Raw genomic sequence first — 19,348 nt, forward strand, 5'->3', positions numbered from 1 at the left:
TAGACAGTACAATGAAGCAAAGATATATAAGTAAATGTAGTTTGATAGATGATTTAGATCCCTATCAAATACCAAAGTCAGAGTTATGTACTATGGAGGTCTTATATCCATGCATATAGTAAATTATTTGATTTATGCTAAGAGTTTGTATACCATAGAAGAAAGGAAAGCCTGGAAAAGCCTTGATGCATACAATCAATTTACTTCTGGATGAGTTAGAGAAGTTTCTATGTGCATGAAAAATGGATACCAAATTGATCTGGGAAAAGTAATATATACATAATCATCATCATCATCATCTTCTCTCTTTCTCGTTTCCACCACCCCTTCTCTCCCTTTTCTCTCATCTTTTCACCATCCCTCCTCTCTCTCTTCAACCCCATCATCTTCCTCTGATGTTGGCATTTCAGTTGATGCAGATAGATAGCTCATGAGTGCATGTACAGATATTATACCACCTACAAAATTAATAAATTAAATATATAGTCTAGATGCCAGTTTTCATGATGAGCTATCAGAAACATATTTGAAATACACTCCAGAATTTCAGATTTTAGTTCTTAACCTTGTGGATTAAAAAACTAGTATTCCCACTTGTGGATTTGCCACTTGAGAGAACACATATTGTTTTCACCCACTGGATGAAATGCATCCTTTATGTATTCCAACAGCTTCCTTTATGTGAAATTAGGAAACAGTGCAATTCATTAAAAATTGGGGTTACCAAATCCCAGGTAGAAGCATTGGAGCAGGCAAAACGAGGACAATTTAAGATTAGACTCTGCAGAAACGCAAAACAAGCAGAATAATTGCTTCAAAATTCAAGGCAGTTTGTCATGCAAACTCAACACAGCCAGGACCTTGCCTGATCAAAAACATATGTTATCCTGACTTGAGAAAATTCAAATCGATTCAACCTAATTGGGGACTGACATATGAGCCAAAAGCCAAGGATCAACAGATACAAGCTATGAAGAAAAATCACACAAACTTCATGATTCATTCTTCTGGTCTTGTTATTCATATAACTCATCCCGAGATTGGAGCATCACATCATACAACTGTTGTGGAATTGGATCTTTAGAGATCAAGTGTCCATATACAATTAGAGACACTGGCCTGAGTAAAGCTGACACTGATAAATCATTCCTTGTGAGAGATTGCAACAGTGGACTAACTCTTGACAGAACACATGAGTATTATTACCAGGTTCAATTCCAACTGTTTGTATGTGATACAAATTATGCAGACTTTGTAGTCTGGACAAGACAATCAATTCTTAATGAGAGGACTGAGAAATGCCATGTGTTTTGGGAAGATATACTTCCAAAAGCACTCCACGTGTTTAGAGTTGGAGTTCTCCTAGAATTGTTGACCTGATGTTATACATGCTTGCCACTACAGAATAGCAAAGGGGCAACACCTGGACCAAGCACTGCAATAGACCAGCCGTCACAGCCTACATGACTGCCACTACAAAATAGTAAAATGACAACACCAGAACCAAGCAATGCAGCGCACCAGCCATCAGAGTCTATATGGTGCTTCTGCCAGAAGAAGGAATATGGACAGATGGTTGCTTGTGATGACCAAGATTGTCAATTTCAATGGTTTCATTTTGACTGTATAGGCATTGTATCAAAGCCAAAAGGAAAATGGCATTGCCTTGAATGCATAAAAACCTGTAGCAAGAGTAGGGGTAGCAAATTCAAGTGACTCAGAAATGTTTTATCTATGCAAAAGCCTTAAAGCAAACAAGTCTTGTGTTCTGGTCTGGTATTACTGTATCATGATTATTGCTTTTATGAGAGAGAGAGAGAGAGAGAGAGATTAATATATTTATAATGATAAAGGCTTGTGTGTTTGATAATGATCGTGTTTTATCTATTCAAAAGCCATAATGCAAACAGGTCTTGTGTTTTGATCTGTCAGTACTGTATCATGATTAGTGCATTTACATGACAGGGAGAGAGAGAGAGAGAGAGAGACAGACAGAGAGAGAGAGAAAGAGAGATGTAGAGATTTTATGCCAATTTATGGGATGCAATTTTCAGTTTCAAGGAAGAAAGTAAATATCATTACATAACTTACACTGTATTTATTGATTTACTATTTATGCTGAAAATGTCAACAGACAAAAACATATAATAAATAGCTTTGATACTCTCTCTCCCTCATTAGCATTTCTTATATGAATACATTTACAGCTTCACATTTACTAGCCCATGGAACATTTGGGCCTTTTTATGTCAAGAAAAATGCACCATTTCAAGAAGACAATAAATATCAATAGATAACTTGAACTGCATTTATTGATAGGATATTGCAGTTGAATCCAAAACCGTCCATAGCTGAACACAATTTCTTAAGTACTTTTGTGTTCTATTTATAACCCATTTTTCTCACTCTCCGGTTACGATTTCCCACACACATAGACTTAATCATTACATTACCAGCCATAGGAACTTTATGCTCACTCTCTCTCATGTATTCCAGATTAATAAACCTCTCTCTCTATTTTTATATACATCAACATCCCACATTACTACATTTCTAGATGATAGCATAATCATTTTAATCAAAAGATACTATTCTTATGTATTTTTTATTTAATTTATATTTGATTTAATTTAATTGTTTGTAAGTTTTAAAATCTTTTTATTTTTAATTTCATTACATGTCAAAATAATGTAGTTTTGTTTACTAAGAACTCAATATTTTCGTCAGAATATAGTTTGACCCTGACTTTTCAGTTGTAAACACCTAAAACTGACCTAGTTCCCGGCCTTGATTTCAGAAATCACAGAGACAAGTAAACAACTTTTATTTTTATCCTATTCTTAGACTAAAATGATTGGTTTTTGTCAAGGTCATACTATGTGCCATTAGATGTAAATACTTCTCGAAGATTCTGGAAAGTTGACCCTCATCCGGGAATTTGTTATGCATTTCAAGTTACTGTATAATCTTTGTTTATAGTGATATTTCTCAGTCGTTCTTTAAAACACGAGGACTTAAAGGAGTTCTTTTGTTGTGTCAGTTTGGAGTTATTTTAATTTTTATTCAAATTATTTGGATTCAAAAGGTTTCATTCTTTTTCATGGAAATATATGAGTGCTCATACACAATTCTTGGACAATTCAAACACCGGATTATTGTTTGTGAATAACACAGAACAAAGACCTTACAATTCCACAAAGGATACGGTATACGTCATCACCTTCCATCATGGATTCTTCGTCGAGACTCGAATGTGAATTCATTAGAACATTTCATTATTACAACTTCTAAAATTTAATTCGTGGATTATTCTTGGATAGTTTTTGGATCTGATTCTTAAAACTGTAAGTTCTTATTTTTTCATTTTTACAGTATTTTTGCAGGGAAATAAATTATTTGTTAAATTTTTCAAAGCCTGTTGTTTTCACGCTTTCATTTGTTACTGTTTATTCGAGCCCAAACACATAACATAAGACTATATTTGGTGTAAAGTTTGTTAATGCAGCACACACTATAGCAACTCTATCAACAGTTGTCAGCCCTTTGTCATCAGTGGTCTGCAAATGGTCAATAGGCATAGTTCCGGATAAAAAAAAGCATACTTTTGTCGCATTAGCATGACTCATTCAATATTAATGCAAAGGTGAGCTAATTTTCTTGACTCCTCTAGCTCTAAAGCTGGTATTTGCTTTTTTTTCCTTCAATAAAAGCTAGCATTATGACAGAGGCCATCATAACTCCTCTGCTGTCTTTTACATCAAGACCTCAATCTGCCATAACAACATCTCCAGGTAGCAGTTTATTTATAAAACCACTATTTTCAGTGACAAACTTATCACTCACTCTGCCGCACCATGTTGGGAAAGGAAAGAGATGGTCCCTTGTGGAGTTACACCAATCAAAAATTTTACTTTATGATGATGTTTGTATGAAGACCAGGTCAAAGCTTTGGCTTCTGCATTTGAAGGGGTTTCAGTGAAGACTTCAAAAGAGTCGATAACTACTACAACTTTACCCTTCAGGTAATGCCTGAATTCCATAGGTATCATCTTCTTGATCTCCTCTCTCACAGGCCATCTGATAAGAGGCTGTAAATGAGTCAGCACATGAAGAGTATTCAAAAATGTTCTTTCACTGTTGGCTGTGCACACCGGAATATTATTCCAAGAAATTCATTGTGAACATTGAGTTGTAGTTTCATTAATGTTAGCATCAACTGATGAAACTTTGTCAAGGATGATAAATGAGTCTCTGTCAAGCATGAAGAAATAAGCAAAAAGACTTGCATTAAGATGTGGTGTGTGGGCAAACCAGTCAGATAGTTGACTTTGTCATCGTCTCCCTCCAAACTCTCTGCAGTCATCTTAGGGCTGGCTATTTCTGACTTCAGCTCCATGTTTTCCACAGTCAGTCTTCTCTTGTTGAATTGCCTCCAGATTATGACCCATTATATCGGTTTGGATCTCCCTTGTGTTGTGATCCACAAATTCTTCTGTCTCACATGTTTGGTCATCAGCCAATATGTCCTGGAGTGGACTGAACATACACATGTGTACGGAAAATTCCTGATCTTTATGTCCAAATGTCCAGTATTTGAAATCCACATGCACTGTCTTTCCTCCAACAAATGTTGTATCTGTTTGACATGTTTCTGCCATATGGTGGGAAATCTGAAGTATGACATGTCTTTCTCACGGTCAGCATGATTTCCACACCCGAACATGGCACAAAAGTTTACCATTGCTGCTGAACCAAACTTACAATGTGAAAGAAACATACTAGTAGTGTTGCCATACACATGGCATTGTAATCCAACATGGCGCACGCCAAAACTGAGGATGGCACATGAATGTGATCTATTGTTGATTCCTTTGGGACAGTGAGTCTGGTAATATACTGAGTCCATCCAGAATGTATTGGACCCAAATGTTGATTTGTTATTTATTAAACCACCAAGAAAACATCACAAACCATAAAGCAGGGCTTGGGATTTGGCCCCTCCCCCATTCTGCAGTTATTCACCACAATCAAATTGTCAGCTAGAATGAGTATTACTTTTCCATAAAGCATCTCATGACACTATTAAAATGCTTTCACTATGGCATTCATCATTAAGATACTGATGTGCAATTGTCAATCCTGAGTGGGAACTCCTGCCATTAGCAAAGTGAGGTTCAACTATTTGCTGTGATGTGACTTCACATAATTAGAAAATAAGATTATCTGAACCAGTGGGTAAAGATTTAGTCACCATTAGGACAACAAAAACAGTTGTATTGGTCTACAAGCAGGCAATACAAGATTATGAAATCTGCTGCCGCACTCAGACCCAATAGGTAAAAAAATTCAAGATTCAATTCTTTACAAGAAATGAAGCTATCATCAAAATGATTTCAAAGCACATTCCTGAGGAAGACTGACTGTTCAGATGTATTCTTAACTCCATGCCTATCAGGAAGAAATGTTGAGATGGGATGATACTCGATTATCCTTTTTGACAATGTATCCAAGGCTGAGTAGAATTCATGTCTTGATTTAAAATGTATCTCACCCGTCATTTTTACAGTATGTCATCCATAATTCTTGAGACATGTAAGATGATTTAAACTACTGTGAAGTCTCCCTCGTGGATGACATTTAATGTTTCCATTCTAAACTCTTTTGTCCAAATGAAAATGTGAAGAGAGCAGAGGTCTAAAACTGGCTGAAGAGTGCTGTTCGACTTTGGAGTCTGAATCAAAGCCTGGTGTGTTTTGAGCAACCTCTACTGCTCTTTTTGAGACTATTTATTTGCTGCTGGAGATCATCTACATTGAATGGATCTTTTGGGACAATTATAGCTATAGGAACCCTAACTGCGATCTGAAAACTCTCTGAAACAACCTGCACATTCCATGTATCAATGGGGCAAAATCTTTCCCATTCTATAGCAAAGTGTTTAAGTTCTCACCTTGCCCCAACCAGGAAATTCAACAGGGTGGCATGAGATTGACCTCATTTCTTTCTGGAAGGAGACTGGCATGAAGAGAAATTCGACAAAAATGATCCACAATCATGTGCTTTTCATCCATATTAATTCTTGAGAACCATGGCTTTGTGTACAGGCTCTGTAGGACTGCTGTCCCATTTGGTATGACTATGATGTCCTTTCTGTTCCTCTAATCCCATCACCAAGGTCGCTGATGCTGTTATGGAATCGACCAACATGTATCATGCTGCCCTGTTCACCACTCACCATTCATGAAATTGATTCCTATGTCTGTCCAGTGGGCAAGGATAAGCTTTGTTCTGCTTCCTGGAAAACTGACATCGCTACCAGGTCCAGCATACAGTCTATAGAGACAACATTCTGAGTCAACTATTGTTTGTCAATGAAGTGTTTATAGTCCATCTTTACTAATGACATGTTTGAAATACCCAGGTCTGCTAAATCCTGTTGATTGCTGGGACTTCTGTATTAAACACGGGCTTGATTTGTGCAGTGTTTTATTAAAATTGGACAGCAGTCATTGATACGAAAAAAGGTCCATTTACACTGAAGTTGTCTTTCTAAACAATGCAGTATGTCAGTGGCTCAACCTGACTGTGGTAAGTGCTGCATTGCTGGTTGGTCTTTCCTGACTAACAAGTTGATGAATGTTGGAACTGTGAACAAAACTGCTGATGGAACTGGAAGAGATGGACAAGATTCTGGTTGTAACAGGGGAAAAACCTCTTCAATCGATGTCCCAAAGGCAGAGACTTCTCGTCATCATTGGGTCAAGCAAAGATGAGAGTGCTTGTCAACATGATTCATCATCTAATGAAGAATGTGGTGACATAGAGGTTTCTTTGAAAGTTGGATGGTGTTGTTAAAGCCTGCTAAGAGTAAAGTAAAACCATGATAATGGCATGTCCCAATAGAGATACAGTAACTTCAAGGTAAGCACTAAGTAATTCATCAATAGTCTTAGCATGGAATTGGGCATCTGAGACGACAACATCTTTGTGGAGGGAAAAATGAACCATATAAGTAAGGTTTGATGGGCTGTCCTAGGGGCCAGGGTTATTCAACATGAATCTTGTTGAGATGGAACTGTAGAAGTACCAAGCCCACTTGGCTCTATAAATGGTATAGACTGGCTCATGGCTCTTGGTCAAGTCACCATATCAACTAGGCGCTCTGGAATTAAACTGGCCATAGAACAACATGTGTGCATTTTGGCACTATAATAGGTGGGCTGATCCCTAAGAGTGCTGGTGTTATGATGTTGAGACAAAATATGAGATATCTGATCAATGCAAGCAGTATCATCATTCAACATTATCAGCAAGACGCTTCGGGTGCTAACCTCATGTGATCTAAATATGATGGCAGAGTCTGACCCAGATGGAAAAGGGCCGTATTTTCCTCCCTTTCTATCAGTGCCCTGGTCATGCTGAGATAGGTTATGGGATACTGGATACACAATACTGGTCCCACCGACATCAGGTGAGACAGTGTCTTAGCTGGAATCACCTGCCATCAATCTGCCTCATATATCAGATGAGGTGACTAGCAATTCTACCTTTGCATCCTATTTGTACTGCAAAAAGCATCTTTTCAGGTTGAGGAGGTGAAGGTGACACTGGGACTGCATGCATAGCCATTACTGAAAAGGTTCACCTGATTTTCTTCTTCACTGGTGTGCCCTCTACCCACCATATAAAATTTGTGGATTGAGGTGACACTAGTGTTGATGCTGATGACATCCTTTTTTAATATTGTGCTTATTCACCTTCCCTTATTCTTCACTGCAGTCCACTCATTTCCTGTCCATTGTATGCATACTTTACATGCAAGTGGCATCTCGCACATTCCAGTCTTATACTATGATTACTGCCCACCTGTTTTGTGTGATTGCATTGGCTGCACTTTGTCCACCTGTATAAACACCTGTAAACACAGGAAGCTAAATGATATCTAAATAAGTGAAGCTAGTAAAATGTAGTTTTACAAAGTAACAAACTGGATATTAGAACAATTACACTCTCCATAGAAAACTACCTGTAAATACTGGAAATACAAGTGACAGCTTACACAAGTGAAGCCCATTATGCATCATTTCATAATAAATTAAGTGGATGCTAGTGGACTATTACACTGTCTATAAAAAAAATGGCCTGTAAACATAGCATTAAGTGATAGCTGATACAGGTAAAGCCAGTGAAGCATCGCTTTACAAAATACTAATGTGAATGCTACTTGACTATTAAACTGTTCACAGAAAATTACCTGTTAAAATAGAGTATCAGTTACAGGTATACAGGTTAAGTTCATGGTGTATCACTTACAACATTACTCGAGTGGATGCTGTTCAACATTTTAATCATCAGAAAAGTTAAAATAATAGACTGCAATTTATATGGCCACTTAAAACCACTTAATTCCAAAATGCACTGCTGCGAGCCAAAGATGAAAAAAATGCCATGCTATCTCTTTCCCCTGTGGCATCCAGCAAAAAGATTTCATCATTTCTCATGAAAATGCATAACCTATCATTGTGATCCAGAATAAAAGTTTCTCATTCAAATTGATCAGCAAGAGAATACCTTCATTCACGTGTAACAGATTATTTCATTAGTTTATTGATGACATGTTGTAGTTGATGCATATTCTTGGAAAAGGAGGAAATCTTAGCATAGGCTAAGACAGTATAGTGGATATTTGCCTGTGATTTGCAGTGAAGGCCAAAATGATTTCTCAGCAGTCATTCCAAATATTTTCAATTACTGTTGATAGCAAATCAGCATCGTTTGTATAACTTCGAAAGCCCTTCATGAAAGAATGTTTTCTGACAAATTCATACTTCTAGTTTCTGAGAAGAATCCATTAAAAAAATAGACATTTTAGTAATGGCAGCATTAAAAAAAGAAAGGCCTTTATGCCTGGATGATGGAAAATTTTGTCAAATTCTGTCGAGCAGCTTGTGAGAAGGAGTTAAAGTGTTAAAAGGATGATAAATATTTTGAACGAAAGGAAGTTATCTAAAATCTTTATTCAATATTAGTATATTTAAATTTGTTTTGTTCAAATTCTTCAACCTAATATGATTATGGCATTCCCGGCTTCCATCACATTCCAAACAGAACATAAAAATGTGTCCATCTGCTACTTTCAGATTTTGATGAAAACAAAGTAAGTATAATCAATTGGACTAAAAACTGAGGAAGAGTTATGATTTCGACTGCCAAGTGTGTGAGATATTCCTGAAAATATTACCTCTCAGTCGACTTGAGAACATGCAACACAAGGCTGTTATTTAGGCAGTAAGTGCCAAAACAAAATATCATGTGATAGTCCTTACATTGAAGGACTAATCACACCTGTAAGGCTACCCCTACTCTGCATAAATTGCTTTTTCAGTCACAAATTATTGACTTATAAGGGAGTATATATGGTAATGCTAGATCTGGTTTTAAACTCATTGTATACATAAGTAAATAAGATATTATAAATGAAGTATAATAATTAAAATTAGATGAGTTTACCCACTTGTAAGTTCTAGTATCAAGAAGCTTGTTTTGTTGGACACAGTCTTCAACATATTTTGCTGCCAGATAATCATCAGCTGTGATCACAGCACCCTTCTCAGCCAACCTGAAACAACATTCAATACAATTAGTACTGTTACTCGGACTCAATTCCACTTATAAAAATTCAGATTAAGAAAACAATTAAAGCACAGAAGTAACATTGTTGAAAGCAAGACAAATTTTAAAACCATTCGGCTATTAATGTGTGTGTGTGTGTGTAAGAAGACATTGGTAATTACCTTTTGCAAAATCTTGTTACACTAAGTTATGTTTAAATAGGAACCTGGCCACAGCTTGCAAATTGAGACCATCTTGGGATAAAATGTCACTGTACATACGAAGATGTATCCACATACCAAATAATGACCGCAGGGGTCACACTATAAGGCTGTGCAATGTGGTAGTTGATTTATCATTTTGACCAACTTGCAATTACATATCTGTAATCTAGGTACTACTATCAGTTAAAATTAATTACAATTTATAGTTTCTAATGTGCATATGGCTAAAATACACTATCTACTATATATATATATATATATATATATATATATATATATATATATATATATATATATATATATATATATATATATATATATATATATATATATATATATATATATATATATATATTGCATTTCTTGTTTTGCTCTCATTTCTCCCTATTCTGTCCAAAATGGAGAAGTCACTGTCACTTAATTCTCCCTAAAGTTCAGGTCTAGCGTGACTCCTGGACTGTGACTCCTGGACTGTAACTCAAGATTCAATAGACCCTTAGTGGCAGATGATCCCTGTAGCTATGTTACACATGTTTCTGATTACTAATACAAGCATTTTCTGTTCAAAGAGATAAAACCATTTTACCAATGTCTTATTTCAAAAAAGGTTAACATTAGTTACATCTAGATTGATTGAAATGAGAAGGCCTTTGTTGTTAACTTTAGGAAAGATACTTACTTGATGCTTTCCTGTAAACACTTTGATGTGATCTTTCCACCTCCATGCTGGAATACAAATGAAATGTGAGTAGACCTAATAGAAAACTATGCAAGTTATATTCTCAAGTGGCTATACATATTTATTTATAAAAAGTACATGTAATTAGTGAACAAATATGGAACTGTGCTAAATGCTGAGATAATTACAAATGTTAACTTTCATTTGATTTGCAAGACCACTGTTCTAATAAGTCCATACCATATCTAAAATACAACGCTGTATCTGGGCTATATGTAAACACACTGTGTCTAATTTACACACCCTGTATCGGACTTAATACACACTGTATCTGACTTGTAAACACTACATCTGACTGAAATGTACATACATTTTATCTGCTTTACACACCCTATATCTCGCTAGGATTTCAAAACAAGGAGTCCAGGACTCCCATTTTGGTAAAAATAGGAGTCCCACCATCAAAAGTTCCAGTTCCTTCTTTCCTACAAAATCAACACAAACATAAGTGAATCTATTTTTAGATGGAGAGGTTTTCGTAATGTAATCACTCACTATAATATAGTTTCATTACAACAGTCCACTGACAGGATTGCAAATTTATAATTTATTTATTTGTATACATACTTGTAGCAATTTTAGGCAAATAAATAGTATCTGATTTGCTGTTTTTTCCACCGTATTTTGCAAATACGTGTCAAGTCAGAAAACAGCTTAGACCTTAAAGCATATCTTACGAATTCCACAACTAAGCCTTGTCCCATAAGTTTCTGACCTACATAATTTGCATTTTAAAGTTAAATCTTTAATAAAATAATACCTAGGTTTTGGTTTCAATAATTTGTATATTTTTTCTGAATATATTTGCCCGATGATTTAAGAAAACAGACAATCTAATAAACTGGTACATCCCAGACGTAGTGAAGTCCGCCATTATTTCCCGTTAGGCCTACTGGTTCACTTACTTTCAAATTAATTTTATGACGAAATAGTGTATAAGAGGCAGTTAATATATATCCAGATCACCGATTCTGATCTTAAAACACAAGTTTGTATGTTATATCATCAAAGGATAGCATGCAAGAAATTGATAGTTGCGGCCTTACTTGGAAAAGGTTTAATGGTCAATCAGCTATCAAAACATAATACTTGTGAATGAGCAAGAGTTTGTTTGTCAACGTAATTGATATAAAAACTAGGCCTAGCTACTGATGCCTTGATGAATACATTTCGCTACAACACTAGAACTAACCGGGCTAAGGCGAGGGGCATTTAAAAAAAATATGGTATGGTCAGTCAATGTACCTCTTAAATAATCACAGGGCGAAGTCATTTTCGCTTTCCTAATAGGTGAAGGCAAAGTTTACATTTTTAGGCGACTTGTCACCCACTTACGAATGGCATTTTGTCTAAGTCTCAACATGTCTTGATTCTGAGGTCACGTGCACTGCTTATTCCACTACATTTGGAAATGAACACAATAACGAAAGCTAAAGTTGTTTATTTGATGTACGTTTATAAATGACCACATATACATCTCTGGGTCTTTCTGCCTCTGAATTCAATCACTGTAAATCTCAGTACATTTTCCTACCCGGACGCCAGTCAAAGCCTTTGAACTTGCCACCCAGCTATTGCATCATGTTCTTTTTTATGTACTCTTATAAAATGGCAACATGTATGTATCAAGGGGTCTTTCAGTCACTGAATTCTGTCATTGTAAATATCAGCACAGCTAACTGATCAACATTTTTTCCCCACAAAGCAGGTGGCAGAAGCAGGACTGGCAAGTCTTTGAATTTTCCGCACACCTATTACATGCGTACGAAGGACTCCTACCTCAGTGATTTTCTGCATCCCAGATCAAAAATTGGCATCCAAATACGCGTAATTAAGTGTTTCCGAGATCTCTGCAGACTTAATATACACTGTATCTGACTTGCATGTACATAAACTACCAGTACATCTGATTTACACATCATATGATGTCTACTGTGTGGCAGGTTATAGTGATGTTTCACACTGGGGCATCATGCCACTGACATCAAGTATCATGTCCAACCAAGTCACATTATCCTGACACCAGGTCAACCAATCCTAGCACTAATCTCTTAATATTGAGTGCCAAGCAAGGTAGCTGCTAGTGCCATTTTTATGTCTTTGGCAAACACGCCAACCCCTGGTGAGGAAAAAGTGTAATCCAAGTGGACAAAAAGAAGACTCTGAGCAGAAAAAGAGTAATCCACATATAATATAATAAAATTTCAATGAGCATATGTACAAAATGGTTTTGCATGGGTTCGAGTCTAGGATACAGCCAATGTGGGTATGTGAGAAAGCTTGCCAGTAGCTTCTCGTGGGTCGGTGGTTCTTCCTCCACCATTAAAACTGGCTGCCAAGCATAGCCTAACGTGTGCTGAAAAATGGCGTTAAACCCCACAACAACAACAAAATGATTTGTTTACCCCTTCTGGTCTTTTAACATCAATTACTGCTTCAAATTTTCATATATAGCACTTTGAACTTTAAAAAGCAACAGTCTCTCATATTGCATTTCAAAACACTTTGTACCAGCTGAGATTTTGAATGTTTTGCACACCTATAGAGAACCAAGTGCTACGTTGCAGAGCCTGGATTAGAATTCAGTTTTACTTTTGTTAATAATACTGAACAATCTCTCACAATCAGCATTAGAATGGTAAAGAACCAATATTCCTTTCATAACCTGATAAAAAAGAGGAAGTATATATCTTCCAGTTACTGCATCTTTTAGCTGGGATATAAGGTGCCATTGCACATCAACTCTGTCCACATGAAGTACATTGTCAGGTAGAATGCCAGCCTGATACTTCAGGAGTTCTCCTAATATATCAGCAGCCTTTCCTGCAGCAAGGTGCATCATATGTCAGGGACAACCTGATATGTACACTGATGGAGACATTTGTCAAAATATAGTATGCAAATCCTTTATGAATTCCAGTCATCACTGATGCATTATCAGCTGAAAACCCCATACAATTCTGGGAACTTATGTTTATTCAAAACATTATTAAGCAAATAAAAAATGTTTTCTCCAGTGGAATCTACTGTTAATTCTGGTAATGAAAGAAGAGCACTCAGACTAAGACCTTTTCATTGTCAAAGTCTCTTACACAGACTGGGTACAACTTTTTGTCATTATGATCACTGCTTCTTTTTGTGCAATACTAAACGGCCAAATTTTCATGGCTTCTGCATTTTTAAGTGAAGTATCTTCTGTTAAACACCTAACAATATTAGATGATTTTGTTCTTGCACATGCATATTTTCTGCAAATATCCATGTGAACAAATGACCAACATAGTCTTCTACTGCTAGGGGTAGTCCGTGTTCTATTACTATTATGAACTGTAAAAAAGAAGTTACCTTAGTATTAGAGTTAATAAAGCGAATTCAAGGTTTCTTTGTTTTATCACCATGACCAATATTTAAATCATTTCCACAAAGCCTGCAATGCGCGTGAAGCTGCCCTAGAATGGAACGCTGTATTGTGTAATTCATGTATTCATCTTTGAACTGATTTTTCGTCTTTTACTAATCCATCTGTGAAATTATTGAAAAACATTTTTGCTCTAATACAAGCATTCACTAGAATAAATCTGATGACTTTTAGCACCAAATACCTACAGACTGGTTCTGTACCAGATATGAATTAGAACAAAGAATCGGCAAGCAAAGATTAAAAATTAGAAAACCAATCTGTTCTTTCCTAACTAAGCCATACAGCTGCTATAAATAAAAATCTAGATCAAAAGTTTGAAGGTAGAAACCAGCATGTTTCTTGGAAATAGGGCAGCTGCTATAAACTGAAACATAATACTGTTAGGAAAGTGCACACAAGTCTACAGACAAGCATACTCTTACGCTGTAGCTACAAAGAAGCCATCTATTCAAGAATATGGTCTGAAAGATTAATGGGATGTTAATAAAAATGAGAAAACAAATTAATTTCTGGGAGAGGGGGATATACCGAAAATGCCTAATCTGAATACATTTACGCATAAGGCATAATTAAGTGAAAAAAGCATAATGATTAAGCCAAAAGCATAATGGTTGGCATGTATGCTTTGGTATGACTTAGTCGTGGTTTAAACCCACAACCTCATACATACAAGGTGGATGCTCTAACCACTTAGGCCAATGGAGCAATCATATCTGACTTAATACATACTGTATCTGACTTGTAAAAACAGTATCTGACTTACATGTACAAACACTGTATCTGATTAATACAAACTGTATCTAACTTACATGTACACATGCTATCCGAGTTCCACATTCTATCTGACTTACACAAACTTTAAAAAAACATCAACACTGCTAATTAATGTTATTGCTGCTGCCACTGAATCAACTGATGAAAATGTGATGGCTACTTCTCAAAGTTTGCCAATGAAAAAATACAATGAATATACCAAGCAATACAATAATGCTTACTTTGTACTAGATACAATAAGAACATTTGAATGCCACATGCAACAATACATTGCATCCATCCATGTGGTAACTCCTTTTGTCAAAAGATCTAGAATTTTTACCAGCCCATTCACCCACATTTATTAACGATATATTACAGAATTGTTTTAATAATACAAATCCAATTAGTTGTTTTCTTGCTTTAAATATATTCTGTATTGCAATTTAGCTAATCACTATATGGTGGCTGAGATAATTAGAAACTTTTGATTTTAGACATGACATAATCCTTACATGCACTATAATACCACGGGTATTTACTGTCTACAACAATCTCAAGGCCCAGTACATCTATTCTGGGATGCGTAAAAATCACATCAAAAATCAACTGAATTCTCAAAATTGCACCAAACAGTTTCAATCCCCATCTTTAGACAGATCGAAAAATGGACAGATAAAATGAATGGATGGACAGCTATGCTAGTGTAATAAGATGCTTGTACTCCACCAAACAGCCATATTTTGTGTTAGTCAATAACTCTGATCATGATATGTTTGATGAATAGATGACATCAGACCCCAAATCTCCAACATACCAATACAGGTATGAGGGATGACTTCTCAGATGAGTACATTACTTTCTGCTCCATTGTGATGCTAACCTAATTTGATGCAGTGTAGTAAACTCAGTTCTCTAGAGAAGCATCACACAGTGATGCCATGAGCACATTTGTTTACACTAATTAACACCAAGTCAAACAGACTAAATTCTTTGGAAAATTATTTCATTAATGATTTAAACCAAAGATACATACCATAACAAAAATCCACTTCACTAAAGTCTTAATATACCTCCCCATTTGTTTGTACACCCGAACCAATTTAAAAAATGGTAATCTTTAACATCATAAAAAGTGTACAGAACTTAGCTGATTCATTCATTGATTTATAATCTCTAACCTGACTGTGAGTAGAGTGGCACTAACACCTTCATCATCTGCACGTCTCATGCTTAACTAAGTTTTCAATATAATAGATGGACATGCTCAAGATCCATTTCCAGTTCCTGGACCAGTCCATTTTCAGCAAAGAGGTGTGTGCACGACTACAGATATACATACATGTGTCATCTGCTTCCGATATTTACAATGTTGAATCAAGCAATGGAAAAGAATGAAAACAACAAATTTGCCTTTCACATGGATTTAACAAGGGGTTTAATTTCTATGTTCATTTGTGCAAACGGATGTAATTCCAAACTCTCAACATTATGGCAATTTACGGAATTATCTGGCAGTTACCAAATAGGATAAACTATGTCATTATGTTGTCTGATGGAGATAAACTAACCCATAGTGTATGCAATAGGGCGCCGTGTTAGTCTGGAAAGTCCGTTAAGCATGAAAGGTGCAGGGGATACCAGTAAGAGTGCCATTCTAGTCACAGGTTAGAAATTATAAATCAATGATTCAGTTGACTTAGTTTTGTGTACGTTTTGTCACATTAAACTTTTTGCTATTGAAATTGTTAAGTGGGTACAAACAAACGGGGCTGTATAGTGAGATGAAAAAACTCTTTTTCCAAATATAAAGTTTTCATAAAACTCCTTACCAACTCTACCACAAATCAACTTCCTGCTAAAACATAGCCAGTCAGCTACTGAACATGTGATGGCAACATGAAATAAGACTCAGTGGATAGCAACACTGTTTAGAATCCTGTACTGCATTATAAAATTTGATGTAGAGCTATCATCATTGATTTTGATGTGGGTTTTTTATTATTATTATTATTATTATTATTATTATTATAATTTGTGCATATTTACACAACTGCTCTGATGGCCTAGTGGTTAGAACATCCACCTCGGAAGTGGGAGGTCATGGGTTCGAACACTAGCTCAGTCATACGATAGACTTCCAAAAATGGCATCAACATAACAACTGCCTTGCTAGGCACTCAGCAATAAGAGGTTAGTGTTAGGACTGGTCGGCCTGGTGTCAGGATAATGTGACTGGGTGGGAAATCATGCTACTTATCTGCAGCATGATGCCCCAGTTCTAGACATAACTATAAATTGCCACAATGCAGACATCACAACAATATGACTGAAAAATTGTTAAAGCTACGTTAAAAATCCTAATCACACACACAACACATACTTGTACAATACATTTCATAATTAAATCAGTATCCTCTACATTTTTTCCAACATATATCAAAGTATTATAATTTTTATCTGAAAAGTAATTTTACTTTCACTGAATTATTTGTATTCATGCTTTAAGAGATCTTTAAATTTAACCTGTTTTGACCATTATAATTTTCTTACCTTGTAGATAATTGCAAAAATGATAATAAACTGCAATTAAAACTTTCTTCTGAAGCTTTGTCTTTTTTCCCTGATTATTTGCACTTCTAGAGAAATGAATTGTAAACAATGCAAGCCAAATTTTGAGTACCAAAACTACATTCAAGGATTAAAGTTCTGCACATCCACAGTTAATTATTTAAAAAGAAATAAAGAAAACAAAAATACATGCCATAAGCTAATTCTAGTATGTTTACTTAAAAGTAAAGAGTTTCAATAATCAACAAACAGTTTTGATATCACCAATAATCACCATTTAAAAATATGCGCTATCAAATTTGAAAAAACAACATCCGTTCTGAAATGGTCGGTAATGAAAGTATACGTGACCTGTATGTAGGGACGGCAAAGGGTAGGGGAGGTAACCAAAGCAGACATACCAAAATATGTACGGAACTTTTCGGTATGGAAATGTGTGAAAATCCGAATGGGTGGGTACACTCTACGGCAATTTTACTAACGGCCACATATCTTCATGATTCCGAAAGGTGCCGAATATTTTCTAAAGTCTCTAAAGCATGCGTAATGACACTTTTTTCTAAAAAGCGCGCAGTGCGGATAATACAAATGACCATAGAAGAGAAGAAATATTAATGAAAATAATTTATGGGCCGATTACGCAGTTCTATTCAAGATATTAATAAATAATTTTCATTTCTTATACTGAATAGAGACAAAACTGCTGCAATCGTCCACGTAATGAAGTGCAATTATTCATTTTTGTATGACCCTGTTCGATGTAATTGTTCAGCCTCGTTTCATTTCACCATGTATATGGATCGATGTGAAGATGCAAATATTAGAAGCTGAAAATCACTGTACACAAAATATGATAGTCAGTTATTTTATCAATAATAATGAATAAAGAATTGATTTAGAACAATTAGTTTTTTGTTTATCTTCTGTTGAACTGTTTTATTTGGCCTGCTTTAAATATATAAGAAGGTCACTCACACGTCAATTCGTGCCAATTAGTAGTATTAATTTGTCTTCTTCAATTTTAATCCGGGATAAATTATCTTGGTAGCAAGCAAAATTGTGTTTCATAGTTATTACTTATCAGACATTTAACAAATCTTGTACGGAGTTTCTTTTATTTTTTTGTGTTTTGCATGCTGGTGTATGTATATCCTTGATGATGGAGTCCAATAAAGACATTAGAACTTTAAATGTTCGGACAGCTATTGACATCTTTCATAAAAGTACATCAGAGACAACTGATGAACATTATTTAATAAACAAATTTGCAGAAATAGCTAACCTTGATCCATCATCTATTAATAAACAAGCTCTAACTGCAAAGCTGTATCGATACAAGAATAAACTTAAAGGGAAACGAGGGTTGGCAAAGAATGAATTTGAAAATGAAGCATTTTCAGTTCCAGTTAACACTGTGACAGCACCTAAAGTTCCAAGTGGAAAACTTTATGAAGAGGAACTTTCATCTTGCAAGCAAGCATGTATAAGTTTAGCAACTGAATTGTCACAGTTCAAACAACAGTCAGAACAACAAACAGAGTCATTGAAGGAACAAAAAACTGTTGAAATTAGAGAGACTATAGAAAAACATCAGCATGAGATTTTAAGTCTTAAAAGATCTCATTCTCAAGAATTAAAAACTCAATCAAAGAAATTCAAATCAAAGACCCTGCAACTATCCTCTCGAATGAAAAAGTTAATAAATGATAAAGAAAAAATGCTTCAGAAATTCAATTTTGTTGCTAAAGAGAAACGAGATGCTTGTTATGAAAACACTCTACTGAGGAGAACCCTATCACGATATGCCATTAAGAGAGCTTCTGTTGCAAACAACAGCGCATTGCAAAAAACAATAATTCGCCAGAAGCAAAAGCTTTCAATGTTGAAAACTGACAATGAAAATTTCAGGCTCAGCAACATCAGATTAACTATTCAGTTACAACATGAGCAAGAGAACGTGAAAATATTAAATGAAAAGTTGACAGCATCATAAAATGCAAGTGATATTGAAAGTAAAGAGAATAGTCA

General features: G+C 35.5%; 1 protein-coding gene across 1 annotated transcript in view; it reads right to left on the minus strand.

The window, feature by feature from the left end:
- The window catches only part of LOC149798025 (uncharacterized), a 72,301-nt gene extending 55,896 nt beyond the window's left edge, over positions 1-16,405 (minus strand). Inside the window, exons 1-4 of the mRNA XM_089960827.1 lie at positions 16,321-16,405; positions 10,975-11,000; positions 10,516-10,562; positions 9,515-9,619 (exon numbers count right to left, since the gene is read on the minus strand). Coding sequence (XP_089816953.1) covers positions 9,515-9,619; positions 10,516-10,562; positions 10,975-11,000; positions 16,321-16,405 — 263 coding nt within the window. The remainder of the gene's footprint in view (positions 1-9,514; positions 9,620-10,515; positions 10,563-10,974; positions 11,001-16,320) is intronic.
- Positions 16,406-19,348: the final 2,943 nt, after the last annotated feature.

Source organism: Sinohyriopsis cumingii, chromosome 6 (assembly GCF_028554795.1).
Source record: "Sinohyriopsis cumingii isolate HCF-2022 chromosome 6, ASM2855479v2, whole genome shotgun sequence".
NCBI classification, from domain to species: domain Eukaryota; kingdom Metazoa; phylum Mollusca; class Bivalvia; order Unionida; family Unionidae; genus Sinohyriopsis; species Sinohyriopsis cumingii.